Here is a 22,445-nt window from a genome sequence, read left to right as displayed (position 1 = left end):
ATGTCTGGGGAAATCCTAGAAAAAATTATCAAGGAGCACAGGTGTGGGAGCCCACTAGCTAATGTGATGCGGAGGGATAACCAACATGGGTTTTTAGCAGGCAGGTCCTGCCTCACTAACCTAGTTTCCTTTTACGACAAGGCCACCAATTGCTTAGATGCAGGAGTCGAGGTGGATGTTATCGATTTGGACTTCAAGAAGGCCTTTGACACGGTATCCCATACTATCCTTATAAATAAACTGAGGGGATTTGCCTTGGATGACTATACGGTAGACTGGGTAGCAAACTGGCTCAAGGGTCACACCCAGAGAGTGATGGTGGATGGGTCGTTGTCAACCTGGAAAGATGCGGGCCATGGAGGCCCTCAGGGCTCAGTTCTGGGGCCAGTGTTGTTCAACACCTTCATAAGTGATCTGGATGAGGTGGTGGAAAGCACCCTGTCCAAATTCACGGATGACACAAAAATATGGGGTGAAGCTAGCACCCTGGAGAGGAGGAACCAGATCCAGGCTGACCTCGACAGGCTGGGGAAATGGGCAGAGAGCAACAGGAAGCAATTCAATAAGGACAAGTGCAAGATGCTGCATCTAGGGAGGAAGAACTGCCACCAAACCTACAGGCTGCGAGGCGACCTTCTCAGCTCCGCTGAGCCAGAAAGAGATCTCGGAGTCACTGTTGACTCCAGGATGAACATGAGTCGCCAATGCGATGAAGCAGTTGGCAGAGCCAATCGCACCTTGTCGTGCATCCATAGGTGCTTCACAAACAGGTCCAGGGAGGTGATTCTCCCCCTCTATGCGGCACTGGCCAGGCTGCAGATGGAGGACTGCGTCCAATTCTGGGTGCCACAGTTCAAGAGGGATGTGGACAACCTGGAGAGGGTCCAAAGAGCCGCTGTTCTGATTAAAGGTCTGCAGGGAAGGCCCTACAAGGAAAGGCTAAGGGACCTTAACCTCTTCAGCCTCTCCAAGAGAAGGCTGAGAGGGGACCTTGTGGCAGCATACAAATTCGTAAGTGGGAAGCAACATGAAGCAGGCGACAATCTGTTCACCAGGGCACCCCCTGGAACAGCAAGGAACAATGGCCATAAGCTACTGGAGAGAAGGTTTAGGCTGGACATTAGGAGAAAGTTCTTCACGGTAAGAGCTGCCAGGATCTGGAATGGGCTCCTAAGGGAGGTGGTGCTTGCCCCATCCTTGGGGGTCTTCAAGAGGAGACTGGACAGGCACCTGGCTGGGTTCACATCACCCCAGGGTTGGTGACTCTTTTCTTGCCTGCCAGGGGCAGGGGGTCAGACTAGATGGCCCACTGAGGTCCCTTCTGACTCTATGAATCTATGATTAATGAAACTTATAGAAGGTACATTCCTCTCCCCCACCCTGGGCAGACAAGGTTTTCCAAAAAATGAAAAAAAAAGTCCTTTTTCTCCTGATGCATAAATTGGTTAACTATATTCAACGGGGGGTGAGGAGGGGGGTGTCCGTCCACCTTCCTCTGAAGCACGGACACAGCTGAAGCTGGCAGGGATGAACTACTGCTCTGAATAGCTGGGTAAATCTTCCTTTCAGAGGCCTAGTTGGTAAGCCCGCTCACACTTGCGTTCCCGGTTATTAGACACTTTTCTATCAGGATAAAATTCTCACGGATCAGATCAGACCAGCTGGGTAGTGACCAAGAGGGCTGCCCGCCCTCCCCTGCAGCACAGGGCACAACTCGACTAGGCATCTCTCACCTGATCAACTCCCTGACGTTTCAGGGGCCTCTAGCTTCGTTCTTAACAAAAAGTTTTTACCTCCTGAAGTCCAACTCAAATCTCTGTATTTAGCATAAAGAGACCTGGAGGAAATATAATGGCCGATGGTCAAGCTAGATCTCCAATAGTCCCTTTTGGCCTAAAATGCAACATAATGTTCTGAGAATTATCAACAAAACCTAACCTTAATAACGATTAACGTTTCTACACCTAGCTGGCTTTTCACCATTACAGTTCAGCGGGCTTGCAAAATGCAAGGACCAGACAGTTTCACTTTTGACAGTTTTAAGTTTCATTTCCTGGTTCTCTTCCAGTCGTATTAGCAAAGGTTATATTTGAACTGCACCAACTAGAGGGAAGTGCTTCGATCCAAACAGGGCAAAAATGGGGCTTTTGTGTGTTTATTAAAATTTCAGAGACATTTCTATTCTTTTGTGAAACCTTTCACCTCTCCCCCTCCCAAAAGTTTAATTTTGCTCTTAAGCATCATTTAACCCTTTTATTTTTAAAAAGGAAACTACACTTTGTGTTCAGTTTTGTTGTACCAGCATACCTAGGGGGCAGAGGGAGGGGACTGGATAACTTCTGTGCCCCAGCTGTGTATGGTTTTCATATGCACTTTGTCCAAGGGCATTTACAAGTCATTCAAGCACTACTCATTCTTCATGGCATTAGGAAAAAAAAAAAAAAAAAAGTTCACCCTACAGCTCAATATGGTTAAATTGCATTTATTCATATTGCTAGAATTTAGAAGCTGCATCTAGATTATAACACCAAAATCACAGAGATTTATGGCTCTGAGCAGTAATGTTAATAATTACTGCAGCATTTCAGGCTTATGCATCTACCAGCAATGACCCAGGGCATCTAACTGTTGCTTTGCCCCTCTGATATTCCTGCCTGTTCTGGTCCTAGAAGTCCAAGTATTTAATTTCACAAAAGATCCCACTTCCAGCATCAAGCAAGAAGAGCAGAAAGACAGCAAGCTGAACTGTATATTATGTGAAAAACTGGTGTTGCCATAAATCCAATTATCTGGGTTCAGTGCTAATCTCTTATCACTCAGCAAGGAGGTTGCTTTTTAAATGTTGCAACCCAATTTGAAAGGCTAGTAATTTCTCCAGTCTAGTCCCAAGCTAAGAAATTTGGTAGTCAGCTTCCTGTGAAAAGTTTCCATCTGCATAAAATGCTTTATACCAGACTTAGACAACTGACCATTAAATTCCTTTTTGAGGGGAATAAAACAATTTTCTTTGATACAGAAGCAAGCAGACATACTGCATTTCTTTTCATCTCAATAGTTTTCATAAACAAGATGTACAGGTTGCAGGTTATTTTTTTTATTTGCATTGACATACTTGTTCTTCTTTTCCACAGAGTCAATATAAGTGGGAAAAAGTAAAGAAAAGGGATGTGGGCCTTAACACTGGACCACACTTTGGTGTGAAACTCCTAAATTCTCATTCCTGCCCTGATAACGATCCCCACTACAAAATGCAGCTGAAACTACTTCCCAGTCTCAAAGAGGTGTTGTGAACATTACCTACAGTTCATCCTTGTCCAGCATCACGACAATGAAAGCACACGGTATGCCTGACCCTGGGCAAACTCGAATGAATGAAGGGACTCCTACCATGTTTTGGATCAGGCCGCACGTATTATTGTAATCACGCCCTAAAATGCGTGCACATTTTACTAAGTTAAGGAACTGTTTTAACACAACTTATGCAATAGGATGTTTTTTCAAAATGCTGTGCGAGCTGTGGGTTCGCTCATATAGAATTAACTCTAAGCAGTGACACATGTTTTTGGAACAGTTTATCTGAACCCTTGCTTTAGAAAAGCTTTGGAAGGGAGTACATTCAAACACTTGGCATACAGTCTGACTCATGACAGTCTGCAAACAAACTATTGATTACAGTCTCCCAAGCCAAGGTTTCTTTTTTGTCAAGGAAATTCTGAATCTATGCATAGCTGCCAATTTGAGATCAGAAAAGGTAGACAAATGAAGTTTCTAAAGAGGATTCTGAGTCTTACTCACAACAGTTGCATTTGATATTACCTACTGTTGTCTACTTCACTGAATAGAAATAGGTACCTGTTTTGTCTTGAAAATTTACTGAAGATCATCAGCAGACCTATTCATTTAAAAAAAAACAAAACGTTAGAGCCAAAAGAAAGTTATTAAAACCACGCATGAACTCATAGATAGGCTGTACTGGATAAAAGTTAAATATGCTAAAAAAGGATTAGTATTCAGACTGTAACTGTATTCGTCTAGAGGAAAAGGCAATCAGGGCTCGTAGTAGAGATGGAGTTTGTTTTTTTTTTTTTACAATTTTTTTTTGCAGTATAATAAAATAAAAAGATATCATCTCTACTACGAGCCCCGATTCCCTAAAAAAAAGGATTTACATTTAGGGTCACTAACACCAAGGGATAGTGTAGTTAATACAATTTGACACTGCAAAGTTCAGAGAAAATTACTGAAGTACCTACACTTAAAAGAGAGTGTTATGATTTACCAACATGTAGTTTATGTTCATCAATATACCAGTTGTTAATGCGTGAAAAATCAGCACGAATACATTAAAACGCTAATATAACATTTGGCCTCGATCCTGGAGCTATGTCCATATGGAAAGGGGATAACGATAAGAGAGAAAGGCTGCTAGTATTTTTTTTTTTTTTTTAATTTCAGAGCCTATTAGTACGATCCCTGGAAAACATTAGGATTTATTCAGCACTGGGCAAGAAACTATGTGAATACATAGTAAAAAATTATAATCCTTCTCAGGGGAGCCCAAAGGAGAAAAGGAGGAAGGGGGAGGGAGCACCACAAAAAGGAACTAGAGATATTTTGCTTTCAGGTGGACTGGAGATAAGCACGATTCACTCGGCCGCCCCCACGACAACTAAGACGATGCCGGTATCCCCCCCCCCCAACACAACACAACACAACACAACACAACACAACTTTCTAAGCACTGTTTCCTGCCAAATACGTACCCCCCGCGCCATCAAGATGCCCCTGGTGAATAGCTCAATGCTGCTGGCAGCTCCCCTCCGGGCATTTGTGCAGACAGATCACACCAGGGCCTTTCTGCAGCAATACAGGGGCTTCCTCGACCCCTTCCTCAGGCTTCGTTTCACTAAAAACCCCGGGCCCGACGGGTCAGGCAGCCAAGAGGGGGTTTCTCGCTCCTCGAGAGAAAGTCTCAGGGACCAGGGCACACGCCAAGGGGCCGCAGGGGAGGCACCAAAGCAGGTAAACAGACCTGCCCCAGGATAACCCCGAGGGCAGTCACAGTACACGCACGCTCAGCCCGGGAAGTCCCTCGCCCACCTCCAGTCGGCCCCCAGGCGCCGGCCCCGCGTCCGGAGTCGCTGCGCGCACGTTCCCAGGCGGGGTCACGGGCGGGGCGGCTGCGGCTCAGCTGTGCCAGCCCGACCCCGCTCTCTGCCCATTGCGCCCCTGCTGTCTGGCACACAGCCAGACCGGAACTGGCCGCTCACTTCCTCTTCCTGCTTCCAGAGGCCTCTGGGATCCGCAGTCCAGACTCGCCCGGGGGGGCACGACTCTCGTCACTTCCTCTACCGGCTTCCACAGGCCTCTGGGATTTGTAGTCCGGAATGACAGCCCACAGGACCCTCCTCCCCACCCCACCCCTTCTGTTACACACTCCTATCACATTTCCAGCTTGCGCAATACATCACATGGCATGAAACGTACATTATGTCACCCCCCCCCCCCCCCCCCCCCCCACCCCCCCCCCCCCCCCCCCGTCTCAATGGGACGTGCCCCGGCGTCACCGAGCCACCCTCCGTGGTCTACCGGAGACTTGGAGGATGGGGGTCACTACTGATGTTGCCCCCACGTCTAGCCTTCCCCGTTGGATCTGCTCATCTTCGCTCTCATCAGGCCATGGGTCTCACCCAACATTTCCTGGCCTAGAAGCATCGTCTGCCAGCACCCCATTGGGCATATTTGGGGCCGTATTGGCGGGGGTTCGGTTACGATTGTCGATAAAAAGGCATCCCTAGCCCCCTAGTCTGTCCCGTGAGCACACATAGGGCTTCATCCGGTTATAGTACTACCCGTGTTTGTCCGGTCAGCCTGCTCGCCAGCTCATCTAACAACTCAAGTAACTTCTTGACGACTGTAGAGAGGCCACTGAAATCATTACAGAGCTTCTGGCACTGACCCTGCCTCCTAGTTTTGTTGTGCACCTACAGCTCATACACCTGTCCAGCGACCCCAAGGTCACAGCAGTCTTTCTGCCTGTGCGTGGCTACAGCCTGATGTCTCTTAACTGAGCTGGATGTAACCGGCCACTTTTATAACACGTTCAAACAGTCTGTTAAATCCTTCCGATGCATTTATTCCAAAGACAACATCAACAGACAGAAAAACCTCCCATCCAAGCACCGTATATGGCGGAGACCCTGTAGATGATTGGACATTGCTCTGGTAGGCCATCGTGATATACGAGAGTACCTCGTTTCGTACTGTCAGGTTGTCTTGAATCAGAGACAACCTGAGTACAGTTGAACTGTTCCACTAGCCCATCAGATCAGGGGCCGATAGGGTGCCGTGCAGGTTTTCTTACATTTCCAAAAGGTCACAGATGCGACAGAATAGCTGAGATTCAAAATTTCTCCCTTGGTCAATGTGGAGGGACTGAGGTACACTGTGATAGCACACAAATCTCTTGACACCATCTGAGCCTCCTGATCAGGGAAAGGGTAGGTAGGCTTCAGCCCACTTGGAGAAATAGCCAGCCGCTACTAAGACATACTTGTTTCCACGTGGTGTAGTGGGTAGGGGACCCAGGATATCCATGACTGTCCTTTCCAGGGGTCATCCAGACTGTGTGGAGATCACAGGAACCTTGGGATTACTCCTCATCCTTTTGCGTGCTGCACATCTCGCACAGTTTGCACCAGTCCATAATAAATCACCTCCAACCTAACCAGAAATACCAGGCCTGGACCTTAGGAGAGACTCTGTCCAAGCCAAATGTCCCCCACTATAGGAATCGTGCAGGGCTTGCAGAATTATTGGCATTTCCCTCTCTGGCACCACTATTTGAATGTGCTTGGGTCTCTGGGCAAACCCAGGAAGCTTCCGCACCAGGACAACTTGCCTAATGCTTAGTTCATGCCACACTACCTGGTATCGCTTTAGGTGAGGATGACGTTGCCCTTCTTCAGGGAATTCCCTGCTATTGAGTTCCTTCTACCTTATCGGTTTTTTGATGTCAGCATCTTCCCGTTGTTTTTTCCACCAATCTGTCAGCCATCTGGCTTTTTCTGCCTCTGGGTCTGGTTCACCCCTGGCTGTCTCAGCAGTTGATAGTGGTTGTATCCCCACTGTTTCATCTTCAGGTTCAACTTCCGCTGTGTGAAGTCTACCGAATAAGGTGTTGGTATTCCATGGTTGCCTCTTGAAGCGATGCACGCTGCCTGGTGGTCGAACTCTTCCAGCTGCTCCTGTTGTTCACTCCTGATTGCCTCTACTATTGATAGTGGTCATATCTCCACTGACCTGCTTTTAGGTTCACCCCCGTCATCCACGTGAGGCCTATGGGACAAGGCATCGGCATTCTGGCAGTGCATCGCCCTGGAAGGCAACATCTGGCAGTAGAACTCAGCCAGCTGTTCCAACCACCTGGCCAGCTGTCCTTCAGGTTGTTGAAAACTGTGCAAGTACAGGAGAGAACTATGATTTTCTCAGCATGAAGCGTCTTCGCAAGAGGAAGTGCCAAAAGTGCTTAGTAAAGGTCACCACATCAAGCAATTCCTCTCTGGCAGCTGCATATTGGCACTTGGCTTTGTTTAAGGTTCAGCTGGCATAGGCTATTACCCATTCTTGGCCTTCTTCAACTGGGAACAAAACAGCTCCAATGCCCAGGTCACTTGCATTAGCATCCAACAAGAAAGGTAAATGAGGATCAGAGTATGCCAAGATAGGGGATAACATCAACTGCTCTTTTAGCTCCTGGAAGGCATCTTGACATTCTTTTATCTTATCGGAGAGTTTATGCAAGGGGTCTGCAGTGGTAGCAAAACTCACCACAAAGCTGCAGTAGCAGGCTAGACCCAAAAAGCTGCACAATTCTTTCACATTTCAAGGTACTGGCCAGGTTTTGATGGTCTCCACTTTCCCTGGGTCAGGGTCTACCACCTCTGTAGAGACCACATGTCCCAAGAAGTTCACTTCCTTGCAGAAAAGCTGACATTTGACAGGTTTAATTTTTAGATTGGCTTCCTTCAGCCTCTCAAGCACAGCTCTCAGTTTCTGCAAAGGATGAATCTTTCAGGAGCACATCACAATGATACCATCTAGGTACACCACGCAGGAGGTCCCTTGTAAATCCACTAATACAATATCCATCACTCTCCAAAACGTACCAGGAGCACTGCATAGCCCAAAAGCCATAATATTAAACTAAAAAAGCCCCTTCTTAGTGCAGAATGCAGTCTTAGCTCTGTCCTCTGGGTGCACTTCCACCTGCCAGTACCCACTAGCTAGGTCATGGGTAGAGTCCAGCATGTTATCAATTCAAGGCAAAGGGTAGGCACCCTTAACAGTAACATCATTCAGCCCATGGTAATCCACTGAACCACACATTTCTCACTTTCATCCACACCAACACCACAGGAGCAGCCCGTGGGCTGACAGAGAACCTGATGATGTCCCTCTCTTCCATTCCTTGCAGCTGCTGGTCAAGCTCCTGCTGGAAATGTATAGGTACTCTTTGTGGCACTCGTTTGACAGGTCTGGCACTGTCCGTGTCGATCCGGTGCTTTGTTAGGCCTGTCTGTCCTGGGTAGTGGTCCCACAGGCTGAGTACATCAGGATGCTCCAGCAGTGCTTCCTGCACTGCCCCTGCTTGCCATACTGACTTAACTTGAACTCACATGCCAATAGTCCTGCAGTCCATTGGTGGTTCTCACCTGGCTCTCCAAGGTGCTGGTACTTGTCTGAGCTCAGTGCTCATAGCAACTGATTTCCCTGACCCAGGATCCTCCTACAGGACAACCACACCAGTTTCAAACATGACAATTATGGTACCAGGATATGAGACCTGAGGTTCTGCCAACATGCTGGCAATATGCACTGGGATTTCACCCCTGTGGCTTTTACCCACTGCAGTTTCCATTAGAAGCCCCAATTCCTTATTGGGCTTAGGTTCAAATAAGCCCTTCTAGTCCTTGCAGGACCATCTCTTCTGTTCGTCAGCAATCATTTCACTTCTAGGAGGTATTGTCATATTCTTCTCCACTACTACTTCACACACTCCGGTTTGACCATCTGTGGTATATAGGGGAAAACTTCGCTCCAGAAAGGAACAGGAACAATCAGCAAAACTCATGGCGACCTGAAATTGTTTTAGGAAATCGGTGCCCAACAATGCATCTTAAGCGGCATCCTCTGCTACGAGGAATTTGCATGGCAGCTACAGGTCTTGGAAGCTGATGGCTGCACACCATTCCTCTAGGACTGGGCGCACCTCCCCATTGGCAGCCTCGAGCACTAATCTACAAGGTCGAAGGTCCCTTTCACTCTCTTTTGTAACTTGCTCCCATACTTGGTGAAGTACAATGGATACCTGGCCACCTGAGTCTAGGAGGAGTTCGCAAGCGACCTCTCCTAGCTTCCCCTCCAGGTAGTATCCCAACCTTGTGGCAGTGACAATTACCACCTCATCCTGCAGGCCTCTGGGTTTACCAGCAACGGATAGGCCCCTCTGCACTGCCCGCTTTAGTTTCCCTGCCCACAATGCCACCTTCTCTCTGGGCACTCCCTCCTAAAGTGGTCACAGCAGCCACAGTGCCAGCATCGGTCAGCAGCCTCCTGACGAGATCCCAGCTATTGTGATCCAGGGGGTCTGTACTGACCCATCTGCCTTGGGGCTGAGCTTTCATACTCTTTTTGAGTTGATCCAGCTCACCCTGGATAGTCTTTATTGTCTCCATCATCATTTGCAAAGCTAGTGGTTCCAGGCTTTGGGTGTGTACTCCCAACTTCTCCTCCTTGGCATGCATATGTACCTTTGTCTTGGTGTCCTGGGTACTTAGAGCCCTCAGCTTGTTTGCCAACTCTAACTTAGTGGCTAGCTTTATAGCCTCATCCAGGCCCTGGGGTTTTCCCAGAGTTGGGCCTGCACCTCCCCACTGAAAGCACTGTTGAGAGAATGGTCACGATCCAGCATATCCTATATCTCTGGGCTGGCTTGTGGGAAGGCCTTTACAACTAGTTGTCCTAGAGCCAGGCCAAACTCTTGCACCGACTAAGGTGAGGTCCTCTTACAATTAAGGAAAGTAGCACCCACCCAGCATCTGGTTCCAAAGCATCTCCCAAGGCCCCTATCAGGTGCTTGCAATCCCACTGCTGAGCCACAGGTAGACCACCCTAGTCTCTCCTGTGAGCAACAGGCTCAGGAATTGTAGCTTAGTGGCCTTACATCATTTATTTAACACAGCTGCCATTTCAAACTGTTCATGCCTGTCAACCCATTCTTATTGCTCCCTGCTATAGGGTTCTGGATTGAATCTAGGTCTTAAACCAGTAAGTATGGCACATGTTCGTCCCCACCCCCCCGAAGGGTGCTGCCCCTGTGCAGCACTTGTCTCCCCTGCTCAAAGCCCACACAATGACAAAAACTATGTACACGCTGCAACAGTTTGCCCTGTGCCTTATGTCCTTTGTCCGCCAATCCCACTACTGCCACCAGTGGTACCAGACCCCTGCAGGATCAGGCACGAGCATCACAGCCAAAAAAGCCTCTCTCACTTTTACTTAGAAAGTCTCTAGAATTCGGGTCACAAGCCAGCAGACCAAAGGGAAGGAACAACTACAGGTTAGGAGACATTCATGGTATAATAACATATACTCAGAGGGTCGGTATCGCCAGAATACATACATTCAGCACAAGTTCCCTTTCCCGACCTCCGGACGTCCACCCAGGAGCCAGCCTTTAGTCCAGAGTCACCCTGTGTGGGTTTCCACGACGGGGGTCACACGTATTCAGTGTGTCGCTCAGCTGTGCTGTCCAGTCCTTCCTCTCCCCCCCATCTCTCCCCTGCCGTTTGGCACAGAGCCAAACCGGAATCATCCGGTCACTTCCTCTTCCTGCTTCCAGAGGCCTCTGGGATTTGTAGTGCAGAGTTACTACCAGCAGGACTCTGCAGGGTTGCTCCCCTTCTGTCACACACTTGTATTACATTTCCAACTCGTGCAAGACATAACACTACACAAGACACGCATGGCATTTACAGAGGTACTTCCACCGCTCTGCGAGGCTTACACAACTATCACAAAACATGCCGTTTCCTTTGCAGGGGTTGCAATTGCTAATGTGTCTGGCTAAGAAGCTCCCTCCTGCCTACCTAAGCTTCTTCTGACAAACGCTGCAATTAAGTCATACTTTAGTGGTTGGGTCATCGCTCTTGCCAGAGAAAAGGTTATGTCACAACCCTTTGGGATTAGACTGTTACTATTCTAGTCCCTACATTAAGGCATTAAGAACACAGCTCCCTTTGAAAAGCAGAAACATGACAACTTTTCAACAGATTCAACCAGAAGGAACGTCTGGGATCCAACGTATATTGTCCAGGAATCCAAATACTCGAGCACCATGAGAAATGAGCAACCGGGGTCATACGATCCCTGTTTAAATGGAAGTGACTATGTAACCTACATTTTCTCTCTCTAACCATTACATTGATTTTTTTTTTCCAGAAACTCATCCTAAATCTGCCTGTCTTGCCTTATTCTCAATGCCTGGACATTATGTTCAATACTGACATTCAGCCTGGACTATTCCTGTCCTTTGGCCTTCCAGCCACACCACTGAAGGCCAGAGGGCTCCAGTGGACCTGACTCATTAAACCATTGGACAAATCCTCAATCATCAGGAGCAAACCACCTCCTTCAGCCACGTGTGTCCACAAGACAATCCTACAGCAAAAAAAAAAACCCTGCAAAAAAACCCCAAACAGATGAAGAGGTCAGAGATCCCCTGGTGCCATGTGCCAGGGGGGAGAGAAAAGCCGGGGGGCCGGGAGAGAAGCCTTCCCTGCCCTACCTCCAGTACCACAGCCTGATCTGAGATCTCCAAAGGACTCTCCCAATTTTCAAAAAATAGTAGCTGAAGTTGCCAGTGACCAATCTGTTTCTCGGAGGATGTGCAGTGGAGCCCTGCAGGGACCAGGAGCCCATCTCGGTGCCCGGGCTAGGCTCCAACTGCCTTGAGAGTCGCCCTGCCAGCTCAGAGGAGCCCCTGTGCCAGCGGGGAGCTCATCACCAACCAAGTCCTGCCCTGACGCAGGGGTGGGGTGATTTGGGGAGCCCAACAGCACCCGACGTCCTGCTACCCATGCATGTGCAGCAGCAGGTGGAGTAAGGCTGCCCCACGGATAGGTTTCCACCTGCCCCTTAGCAGGTGGGGCAATGCTCCCCCCATGGGGCAATCCTCCGTGGGGGGAGAACAAAGGAGAAAGGACAGTCCCACCCCCACAGGGAGACACATGGGCGCTGTAACAATATGTATAGATCTCAGAGTCAAAACCAGCAGCAGCAGAAAGGAGGAGTCTCTGCCAGCACTGCCCCGCAGGCGGGGGGTGCCCTTGGCCACAGAGCATTCCCGCAGCCTCCTTGCCTGGGAATGGGAAAACCCTGCCTGGGAGCAGCAAGACATGGTCCCCTCTCCCCCCGGGACGCAGCCTCCCCTCACATACACATCCAGGGGGCAAAGCCTGCCGGGGGGAGAAAGGCCTGAGTGGGAGGAGGCCAGGAGTGGGGTCCCCCAACTCTGCCAGCAGGCAGGGGAGCGCGGGGAAGGGCCAACAGCCCCCCCGCCGCCAAGCCCAGTACCTGGCAGCTTCCCTAAGGGTGCTGGGGTGAGCTCCCCCAAAACCTCGTCCGGTTGCAGCAGGCCCCAATGCAAGCAGCTCATTCTGGCCTGGCTGCCATATCAGCCATGTACTGCATTTTGGGGGAAAGGTAAGCCACGGCAGGAGAGAAAATAACCTCAGCCCACACAGGAGTGGGGCAGCTCCCCTCAGCCAGCAGCTGTGGGGTGCCCATGTCCCTCCGAGGGAGCAGGTCCCCCCCCAGGCATTGAGAGATAGTTGCCCAGGGCATGGGGACAGAGGGTGACCGCTTCCTGCCCTCCCAGCTGGTCTCTGCAAAGGCACCAGGGTTTAGGGCAGCCGACTACTCCTCCTCCCCTCCCTGCTGTTTTAGTTGTGCCTGGCAAGGCGAAGGGACCTGCACTGCTGCGGTCCCCCCGGGGAGCAAAGGGGCTCCATGGAGCTCGCCAGGCTCAGCTCAGTATGAAAACACCTCCAGCTGTCGCCACAGCAGCTGTCTCCGCACCGAGACCCTGGCTTGGGTCCAGGCAAGATGATCAGTGACCTCCTGCCAAGGAGACTTGGTGAACACGGTCTCCTTCCAGAAGTTGGGGGTTAGATCACCATAGGTCTTGGAGACTGCAGCAGAGGTGGCATTAGCCAAACTGCCCAGTGGGGCAGCACAGCCCCTGGCTGAGGCATAGCAGCCATGGGGACCAGCCCCCCTCAGTAGTTTCTTGGGAACTGGGGCAGATGCACACCTGTACCACGGGGCGCTGGGATAAGTCGCACCAAACAGACCCACAACAGCCCGCACCCTAGCAGGGTCTGCTATGGGGCTTACCAATCTTGTTGCCCCAATAGCCTCGTTGCACTGGTACAATGGATAGCTCAGCCAGGAGGACCGCCCCATGAACAGCAGTGCCAGGCCCACTAGGACTTGGTACCTCGCTGAATACGTCACTTGAAGCATAGAGTAAAGTCTGGCGCTGAAAAGTGCTTGTCACGTGGACCTCCCCTGTAACTCAGGTCCCTGCGTGGGGTCACACTTCAGCTTGGATGAATAAGCTGGCTGGATGCTAAGAACCAAGGACTAAATGCTGATATTGGATTTATGGCTCATTATCATTTACCCAACTCCTGAATCCCTTCCGCACAAGGAAGAGGCAAGGATTTCTCAGGGTGATATTGAGACCACCTATGTAGCTGCGATAAAGTTAGACAAGCTTCCAGATGTAACACATTCTTCCTCAGGTCTCTGAGTCTAGGAATACAATTAGAAAAAGGAGAGATCAAGGGCTATCCAAAGAAGGAATTGGGGCGAGGGGGTCAGTCTCAGCTTCTGGACACTAAGAACCGAGAACTAAACACGGATATTGGCTTTACGGCCCATTATAATTTATCTAACTTCTGAATGTTTTCCACGCAAGGAAGAGGAGACTGATTCCCCCTGTTGATAGGCCTTGATCTCCCAGGGCTCAGCTTTTTTTCGTTGTGCATCTGCTACACCTAAGAACCTCTCTCTTGGCCTCTTCCCTATGCTGTGCTGAGCGTGTGCTTGGCTTCCTTGATTCAGAGAAGGGAGGAAGAATGACTTACGTTCAGAAGCTTGTCTAACTTTATCCCTAACTACATTGTTGGTCTGATAAAAGGATATTATCCTAAGAAATTCTTGCCTCTTGCATAACTTCTGGACTTGTCATGCTTACAACCATTTCTACTTTTCTCACTTAAAAAGGGGTTGTTCTGTGGATTGGTGCAGAAACATAGCTGGCTTCTCTGCTTATGCAAAGGAAATGTTAATAAAATGCTCATGACCAGCACTGATGTTAAGAGGCCAGGCTGAGTTTCGAGGAGAAATTATAACACTTTCAAGCAAGCAGATCATAATTACTGGGGCAATATAGTATGGCACGAGGCAAGGATTTTTGTGGGTGATATTTTTTATTGGACCAACTGCAGAGTTGGGATACAGCTAGACAAACTTTCCAATGCAAGGCATTCTTCATCAGGTCGTAGTATTGCATGTAGTATCACCAAGTCAGTTCCCAGATTACGGGTATAATCTGCCTGTAACAGGCTATGACCCCAGGGGTGGCCCTCATGCCCCTTGGTGGTCACCCTGCTCCCGTTATACCCTTGGTCCCTTAAGCATCCTCCCTTTTCTGCTTGTCTGCCGCGCCTGGATATAGCCAAATATTTAGAAAAGGAAGGCCGTCCTTGGGATCCCTGAGCGAGACCTTATCCACTCCTGAGCTTTGGTCTCATTTCTTAGCGCCTTAAGGGCTTCTTACATGGCTCTGATCATCCCTTACACCACACCCAGGCCTTAGAGATGTCACCGTTCACTATCAAGCTGAATTTCCATCTTGACTTATACACTGTCCCCTGCAAGCAGCACTGCTTGGATCCTGCACCAGCACCTTGCTGCATAGGAAGGCGGCGTGCTGGTGGGGTCTGGGAAGTTGAATTGTGCCCTGGGGAACTTGGGCAGCACATGGCCTGCTGGGAGCCTGCCCAGCCAGACCTGGAAAGGTGGGGCGGAGGTGGGGTATGGCCACAGAGGGAAGGACCAGGACCCCCGGTAGCTCAGGGGATGCCTGGCCTGGTACCAGGCAGCTCTTCTCCTGCCCCTGCCTGACACCCCTAGCCTCCCCCACCGCCCCTGCCCGACACCCTGAGCTGCCCATGGGACAAGCCAGTCCCTTCTTGGGCAGTCCCAGACGTCCTGACAGCTGCAAGAGCCTGCTGAAGGCAGAAGCAGCGAGGGGCCTGATCCTGCTTTCGGCAGAGCCTGCCCACCCATCCCATGGCCAGAGGCGAGCTGCAAGGGGGCCAGTCCTTCCCTCCATGGTGGCGGCGCCAACCCCCAGGATTGGCCAAGCAGGCTGCCATCAGGCCGTGTGCTGCCCAAGCTCCCAGGGGCACAATGCAACTTCCCCAGAGCCCACCAGCACACCGCCTCTCCCACAAGCCCGCCTGGGCTTCCAGCACCATGCACACTGTCCCCGCTGCCTTCTCCCATGGCCAACGCACCCAGCTACCTTCCTGCCACCCCACCAGTGAGGCGGGGTCAACTTACACCAGATCTAAAAAAATCCAAATTTTTTGGTGCGGAAATATGGGGTCGACTTATACACCGTAAAATATGGTATCTTACTTATTTAATGATGACCCTTCCCCTTGACAAACCTGCACCCAAAAGTGAAGACAACACATTGCTGGATTACAAAAAGTTTCATTTCCTGTCCAAGGGATCCATTTTCAATACTCTGTACATACGCAACTATGGCACTCACTATTAAATGCTGCATGTGGTCTCCCCTTTGCCAAGGGGTAGCAGAGTTCACGGCATGGCCTGTTGTTCCCCCATTTGCAGCAGAAATAGGTGACAAGGAGTCAAGTATTCTCTAGTGCAGTGGCTTTCAAACTTTTTTCATTTGTGGGCCCCTAAAAAAATATGAATGGAGGTGCGGACCCCTTTGAATTGTAAGTGTGGGTATTCACACATTTGGCAGACCACAGTCATGTTTCACAGACCCCTTAGACAGTCTGCGGACCCCCAGACCACAGGTTGAAAACCACAGCTCTAGTGTAATATCTTTCTTTACAAAATGTACCCAGTCCTGTTTCCTCAAACAACTGGCATGTGGGCAACTCCCTCGTTCAGGACATTCAAGTAAGACACGACTGCCCTAGATCCAAAGCAACTGTACCTGTGTCTCAAGCGCTTATGCCAAACTACCTAGCTAACCCACAGGGCCCATTTCCAACTGTGATAGAGCCCCAAAGTTTTTACCTTTAAAACCCCCAAACCATATGGTCTGGACAAACGGCATGGCCATTAAACCTCACCCTAGAGCAGCTGGCCTGTAACCCAAAGAAAACTCAAAAAGGCCTAAGAAGGATGCTTTACCCCACAATAATCATTTATGAATGGGGACAGCAGCTAGCGTTTCATCCCGAGTACTTCTATATTAGTTCTCCCTAAAGATCAAGATCAAGCTTGCAACACCCTTTGGTATATAGCAGGTTAGTTGCTCCAACATCTAGTAAGTATATTAAAAATACACATTTAGAAGGTCAACAGTAAAAAAAAGGGCCCAAATGCCTTCTTTTCCTAGAACACAGGCGCAGGCAGAACTACACAGGTGGGGACCCAGCATCTTCGAGGAGGAGGATACTGCCACGAAATCAGTCGAGCTGATGAGACCAGCGCTTGCATTGATCTACATCAGGGGTCTGTAACAGTTTTGGACAGAGCACCAAAAAAACCCACAACCTCGACTAGCAAGATGCTGGTGTGGCGGGGGGCGGGGAAGCCACAAGAGGCCCGATCCTAGCCTTGGCCCCTTTCCTGCCGTCTGCCCCAAGGCACGTGTGCCAAGCAAAATGCTTTTGCTCTGGCACCCGTGCCCGGTGTGCCTACCCCTGACCTACGTGTGCACTGCTACCAAGTAACACTCCCTGAGGATGGAGTACTGCGATGCCTCCAGGCCAGGCGCGGTCAGGAGGACTGCATGAAACCCAGATGCCACCAGGGAAGAGATCAACTCCTGCAGGGAAGAGATCGTCCTTTGCAGGGAAGAGATCAACTGCTGCAAATCCTTTTGCTACAGTCCTTTCTTTCCGGCAGCGCTGTGCTCTGATGAGAGGGGGCTGTGCAGCTCCTGCCTTGCAGCATGCTAGATCCGGAGGGCAGTGTGGAGCACAGGCTTGCCCCTGCCTTGCCCAGAGCTGCCCTCCTCTCCCTAGCCATGCTCCTGGCCGCGGTGGCCCTGCTGCTCTTGGCCCTCTCCGCCTCTCAGCAGAAAGAAGTGGATTTTTATACCTTTAAAGCGGTCAACATCAGGGGCAAGCTAGTTTCCTTGGAGAAATACAGAGGCTCGGTAAGTCCTGCAGGGAGATCACCTGCGGTTCTTACTGCACTAACCAGCCCCTCTTTGCATGCAGAAGGGGAGGGGGGATTGCATGCACCTCGTCTGCATCCCCCCCCTGCTGCGAATAAATTGTTTGCCAACTAACCCGTGCGTGTGCAAGGCTGGTTCTTGTGCAGGCGGCGCCCTGCAGACGTGGCACGCGCGGCGGCCCGGCTCTGCAAAGTGTGCGGGGCAGGAGCCCTCCGGGGACGGGAGGGAGGGAGCGAGCGAGCCGGGCGGCGCGGGGCAGCCCGGAGCAGAGCCGAGCCGAGCCAGGGACGAGGAGGAGCAGACACTCGCTTGTACACTTCGGCTTTCCCAGTCCTGCAACGTGGCGCTCGCGCTCTCCCGTCCCTGCGTGCTTTGCATCAGGCCGAGGGCCAGGGGAGGTCCCCCCGCTTGCGATGCTGGAAGTCCTTGTCCAGCTGAACTTGGCAACCGAGGGGCACGTGGGAGCGGATTCTCCCTGCAGGGAGGGGGAAGAAAGCAGCCTGTGAACCTGCTTGAGTTTAAGTCATGGCCTGCAGGTTCAGCTCCGGCGTGGCAGAGTCCCTCCGGCACACTCTTGCCTTCACGGGGGATCACGACGGTGTATTTACCCCCCCCATTTAATAGGTGTATGATGGATCATCACCACCATCTAGTCAACAGCCCAGGTGCATGGATCATTACCACCATCTAGGCACACGCTTGCCTTCACCAGAGGATCACAATGGTGTATTCCCCCCCATTTAATAGGTGTATGATGGATCATCACCACCATCTAGTCTGATAGATAACAGGCTGCACCTTTCACCTACTGATCGCTGTAGAAGGACAATTCAGGGTTGAGCCAGAGCAAGATATGTAGTCTTGATGTCAAGAGAAAGATCGTACCTTGTGGATGCAGGACACAGCAGGATGAGCTGCGCACGTATCCTACTCGCTTCAGAACAGTCTTACATACTCCACTCCTTGGCATTGTGACATAGCCGGGTCATTTTTCCACCCTGGCCAGTTGAGGTGGCGAGCCAGCTGCTTGCAAGCTGAAGGATCATAAGGGAAAAGAGTAAAACTAACTAACTAACTAAAAGAACCAGGCCCAGCCTCATTTGCTGATTTGGATGAATGAATGTGGCCTAAGTATAAAGTTGATCGAAGCACCTACACACTTACCTTAAAATAGGGCTTCCTAGTGTTGACAGCAATGCACCCATTTACCGGAGGGAGAGGCAGGACTAAGTGAGACAAAATGCTGTGAGAGGATCAGACAAGATTCAAATGCCAGGTGTTCCGGTCTGCTCTGTATGAGGGCCGTTCAGCTTCCCTAGCTCAGGCCAGGAGTTGCCTACCATGTGGAAGGGAAGAAGAACTAGGAAGTTCCTCTTTGGTGGAGTGGTTTGAGAAACTCCCTGAGGGACTTCATCTCCCTGGGGGGTTGTCCCCAACTCTCAGGCTTTTTTTCCAGCTCAGTGTTTGCAGTTTTACTGCAGTTGTGCGGTGTCAGGGGCTCTTCACGGTGTGGCCGATCCCATGATCCCTTTAAGGAGGCTTCTTGCTGTACAGAGGTACCGTGGAAAACCTAATAAAATTGTAGGATAGAAGGAATGAAAAAGATGTACCTGTTTCCACCTCATCATCAGGCGATCACTCAGGGCAGGACAGCCTGCTTCTCCCATTTCAAGTGCTTTTATTTAATGAAGACAGCCATTTAATTGAATTCCAATCTTCTTTCAAAAAAATTGAACTTGACACTAGTCACAAGTGAAAAAACAATCAATTTAGTAATAAGACATAGCATCCCCCATTTTTAAAACAATAAAAGTTAAGTACAAGAATAAATTGTTAAACAATGTAATTGTAGAAAGATAAAGTTATCCTTGCAGTTAGCAGAAAGCACCACACTTGGAGCTAAGACTACATTAACTGACACATCAACATGGTTGTATCATCTAATGGGATGAAAAATGTCTTTAGCTAAATAATGAGAAAGTACCAAAGCAAAAGAGCAAAGTCAATTATTTAAATAAAGGTTTCCTGTTAGCCGATTTAAATCAGTGAGTTAAAAATCAAATCCACTCTGCTGGACACTCAAGTGTCCCATCCACACACATTCTCTTAAAGGTGGATAATTATTTAATCATTAGACTGTGTTGAATTTACCCCCAGAGAGGGAACTCAGTACCCACTTGCTCCAAAAAGAGAAGTTCTTCCCACGCGAGTTGAAGGAGTGCTCCCCTGCCCTGCAGGAGCATTTGGGATTACAGTCTTGCAGGCAGGCACCAGACCCTGGCACATCTCGGGCATGAGTAGGTTTGATGCTTCATCCAGACCAAGACAGCAATGCACCCATTTACGGGAGGGAGAGGCAGGACTAAGTGAGACAAAAGTGCTGTGAGTGGATCAGACAAGATTCAAATGCCAGGTGTTCTAGTCTACTCCATATGAGGGCCATTCACCTAGATTGAATCTAGGATAACAGCAATGTTGTATGGTCCATCTACATTAAATACGTTCAGTATGAGGTGCAGTGATGAGTGCTCAGAAAAAAAAAGATACCAAAATGCAGATAAGAATAGTATTATCTTAAGTAACTGAAGAAAGCCCATGTTTTGTTTTAAAAGTGGTGTCAGTCTCTGTGCTCCCTGTTCTCAGAAGCAGCAGCAAGGACGTGTTTCGAAGGGTTATAGCATGTATGTGGAAGTCACCACTTTCAGGATCTCATCCCCACGGTTCCACTGCTCCAGTCTGTGCTGTACTTTAGCCTCAGTTTACACATCGAGGCCTAACTGCATTAACCTAGTTTTATGATAGGTAGATATGCCATGCTGAACCCTAGTGAAGTAATGTTAATAAAGCACTTTAAAAAAGGCATTATACAAAAATGCCTCTATACTTATAGAAGGCACTTTACATGAATTAGAGCTGTCAGCAATTGGACAATTCAGTGTTACATGTATGCATTTGATGTAAGGTTAATGCAGATCTACAACATATTATAGCGTTCTGCATTATGATTTTGCAAACCAGGGTAAAATGGCATCCCTAAACAGGCGATCAGCTGGACTGAACCCCAGACTTATGGGTTTAAAAACAGAAAACTCCACTACTGCCTGAGTTACAAGTTCAACTTGCTAGTCTGAGTGAATTCATACTCCTCCATTAGTGAATTCATACTCCTCTCAGTGACCTTTTCACCAGGGAGCCATATAATATATGCATGATGTACACCAGTGTTTAATATGTTTGCAATATTGAGTGGTGAGTTCACTATTAAAATGCTTGGATTTTCTATGAAAAAAGGAAAGAAAGCCTAGTATCAACGCAGAGGCTAATGCATGGCTCAGTAGGAGGACAACAATTTTGAAAAAAAGTCAAGGGTGAACTATAGGCATTGTACGCTAGGTGGCAAACTTGACTCACATTCATCCTACCACAAGCAGATAGGAAAGGAGGAAATCTAACGGAAGAGTGGGTTTTATTAAAACGGTTAAAAGCTTTAAAAAGTCTTAAGTGCACCATCTTATTGAGACAATGAGTGTGAATGGCTTATTTGTAAACAGCTTTAAAACATCTCAAACACGTCCACTAGTCTCATCATATGTAATGCAGGATAGAAACACTTAAAAATTAGTTTTGTGCCTTTTGTTTTTTTATACTACATAAAGCAAGCCTGGAAGTACTAAAGCATGGTGCCATAGCAATGTCACTGCACAGCAACGTGTAGACGTGCTCTGTATGCAACTAAAGAGGATTAAATTATCTTCACCCTTAAAGACTTGCTCTTTTTTCCTTAAAAGCAAGTAAAACTACACAGAAGCTTTAAAGCCAAGAGCCATAATGTGCATGGACTCCACCCCACCACACTCTACTAGGTGGACTTAGGACTACCCATCTTGGACCCTAGACCTTAAATTACTAGCTACTAATGTTACTGTAGTCCAGGGATGCTGCAAAAAGTTCTGGATGCTCGTGATACCCAGTGTGCTGGCAACTGTGAATGTCCAAAAAGCCAAGACGGTTACCCTGTGTTATACATTTTGCAATTGATATTTTCCACTCAGCTAACCCAAGTTCTGATGCAGTTCATGGACTTTCAGCCCATCATAATTTCCTCCATGGATTTTACAGATTATATTTTATCTAATATTACAGGAATGAAAAAATGCTATGTGTGTGCATTTTAGCACTTAGGAAAAGTGCTGCGTTGACAGCCCTGAACTCCTCTGCTCATTCCCAGAACGAGCTGGGACAGCAGGAAGAGCAGTAATGCATGCTTCTCTCAGATCCACCCACCCAATATCTGTCTTCCCTCCACATTGGGAATAAGGATGACATTTCTTTTGCACTCCACAGCATCTCTGCTGAAGCTGCCAGCTGTGATGGCATTATAGATATCCATTTGTTCAGAGTGGGACTGAGACTGCCAACTCATTTCTGATAGTTGCCGTGTAGGTTTCTCCCAGTATTGGCACCATTTGAACTGTCAACCTGGTGACACCTAGATCTGTATTCCATTACAAGTACCCCAAGCCATCCAGTTCCAAGCATCTGGCCTATACAAATGCTCCAAGCTTCTTGTTAAACCTTTTTAACAAAAAAGAAAAGTAACCAACCAGCAGGACAAGCCAACACAGAAAAAAAAAATCCTGTAGAAGCAGCAAAAGCACGTTTATTTTCTAGTTAACACTCCAGATATCAAGCCATGAGGAATTGCTCTATAGCAGTAGCCACTAACCGGTAGATCGTGATCAACTGGTTGACCGTGGAGCCTCTAACAGTTGATCTCAGTCTCAGTCCCTGATCTTGTTTTTTTTCCAAGCTGAAGTTAGGCATAAAACATGGGGGCACAAAGTGGCTGATGGAGCTGGCAGCCAGACTCCATTTCCCAGCAGCCCCTGGCCTTATGGCTTGGGCTGGTCTCCATGGAGAC

The 22,445-nt window shown here is 48.9% G+C and overlaps 2 protein-coding genes across 15 annotated transcripts in view; one reads left to right on the top strand and one right to left on the bottom strand.

The window, feature by feature from the left end:
* Nucleotides 1–10,836, bottom strand: part of TUT4 (terminal uridylyl transferase 4) — an 89,524-nt gene extending 78,688 nt beyond the window's left edge. For 7 of the 14 annotated variants that reach the window (XM_014525444.2, XM_025191349.1, XM_025191348.1 and 4 more), the window contains exons 1-2: nucleotides 4,764–5,275; nucleotides 3,853–3,892 (exon numbers count right to left, since the gene is read on the bottom strand). The gene's annotated coding sequence lies outside the window, so the exon portion shown is untranslated. Of the gene's footprint in view, nucleotides 1–3,852; nucleotides 3,893–4,763; nucleotides 5,281–10,684 lie in introns of those variants that run through there. The other 7 variants (XM_025191343.1, XM_025191346.1, XM_014525445.2 and 4 more) reach the window with 5 other exon arrangements.
* A 6,420-nt stretch (nucleotides 10,837–17,256) lies between these two features.
* GPX7 (glutathione peroxidase 7) overlaps nucleotides 17,257–22,445 on the top strand; it is a 14,657-nt gene continuing 9,468 nt past the window's right edge. The window contains exon 1 of the mRNA XM_006035168.1: nucleotides 17,257–17,503. Coding sequence (XP_006035230.1) covers nucleotides 17,297–17,503 — 207 coding nt within the window. The 5' untranslated portion in view covers nucleotides 17,257–17,296. The remainder of the gene's footprint in view (nucleotides 17,504–22,445) is intronic.

This window comes from Alligator sinensis, unplaced genomic scaffold (genome assembly GCF_000455745.1).
Source record: "Alligator sinensis unplaced genomic scaffold, ASM45574v1 scaffold63_1, whole genome shotgun sequence".
Lineage (NCBI taxonomy): Eukaryota > Metazoa > Chordata > Crocodylia > Alligatoridae > Alligator > Alligator sinensis.
Note: the sequence above shows the minus strand (reverse complement) of the source record. Positions and strands in the feature narration are given on the sequence as shown.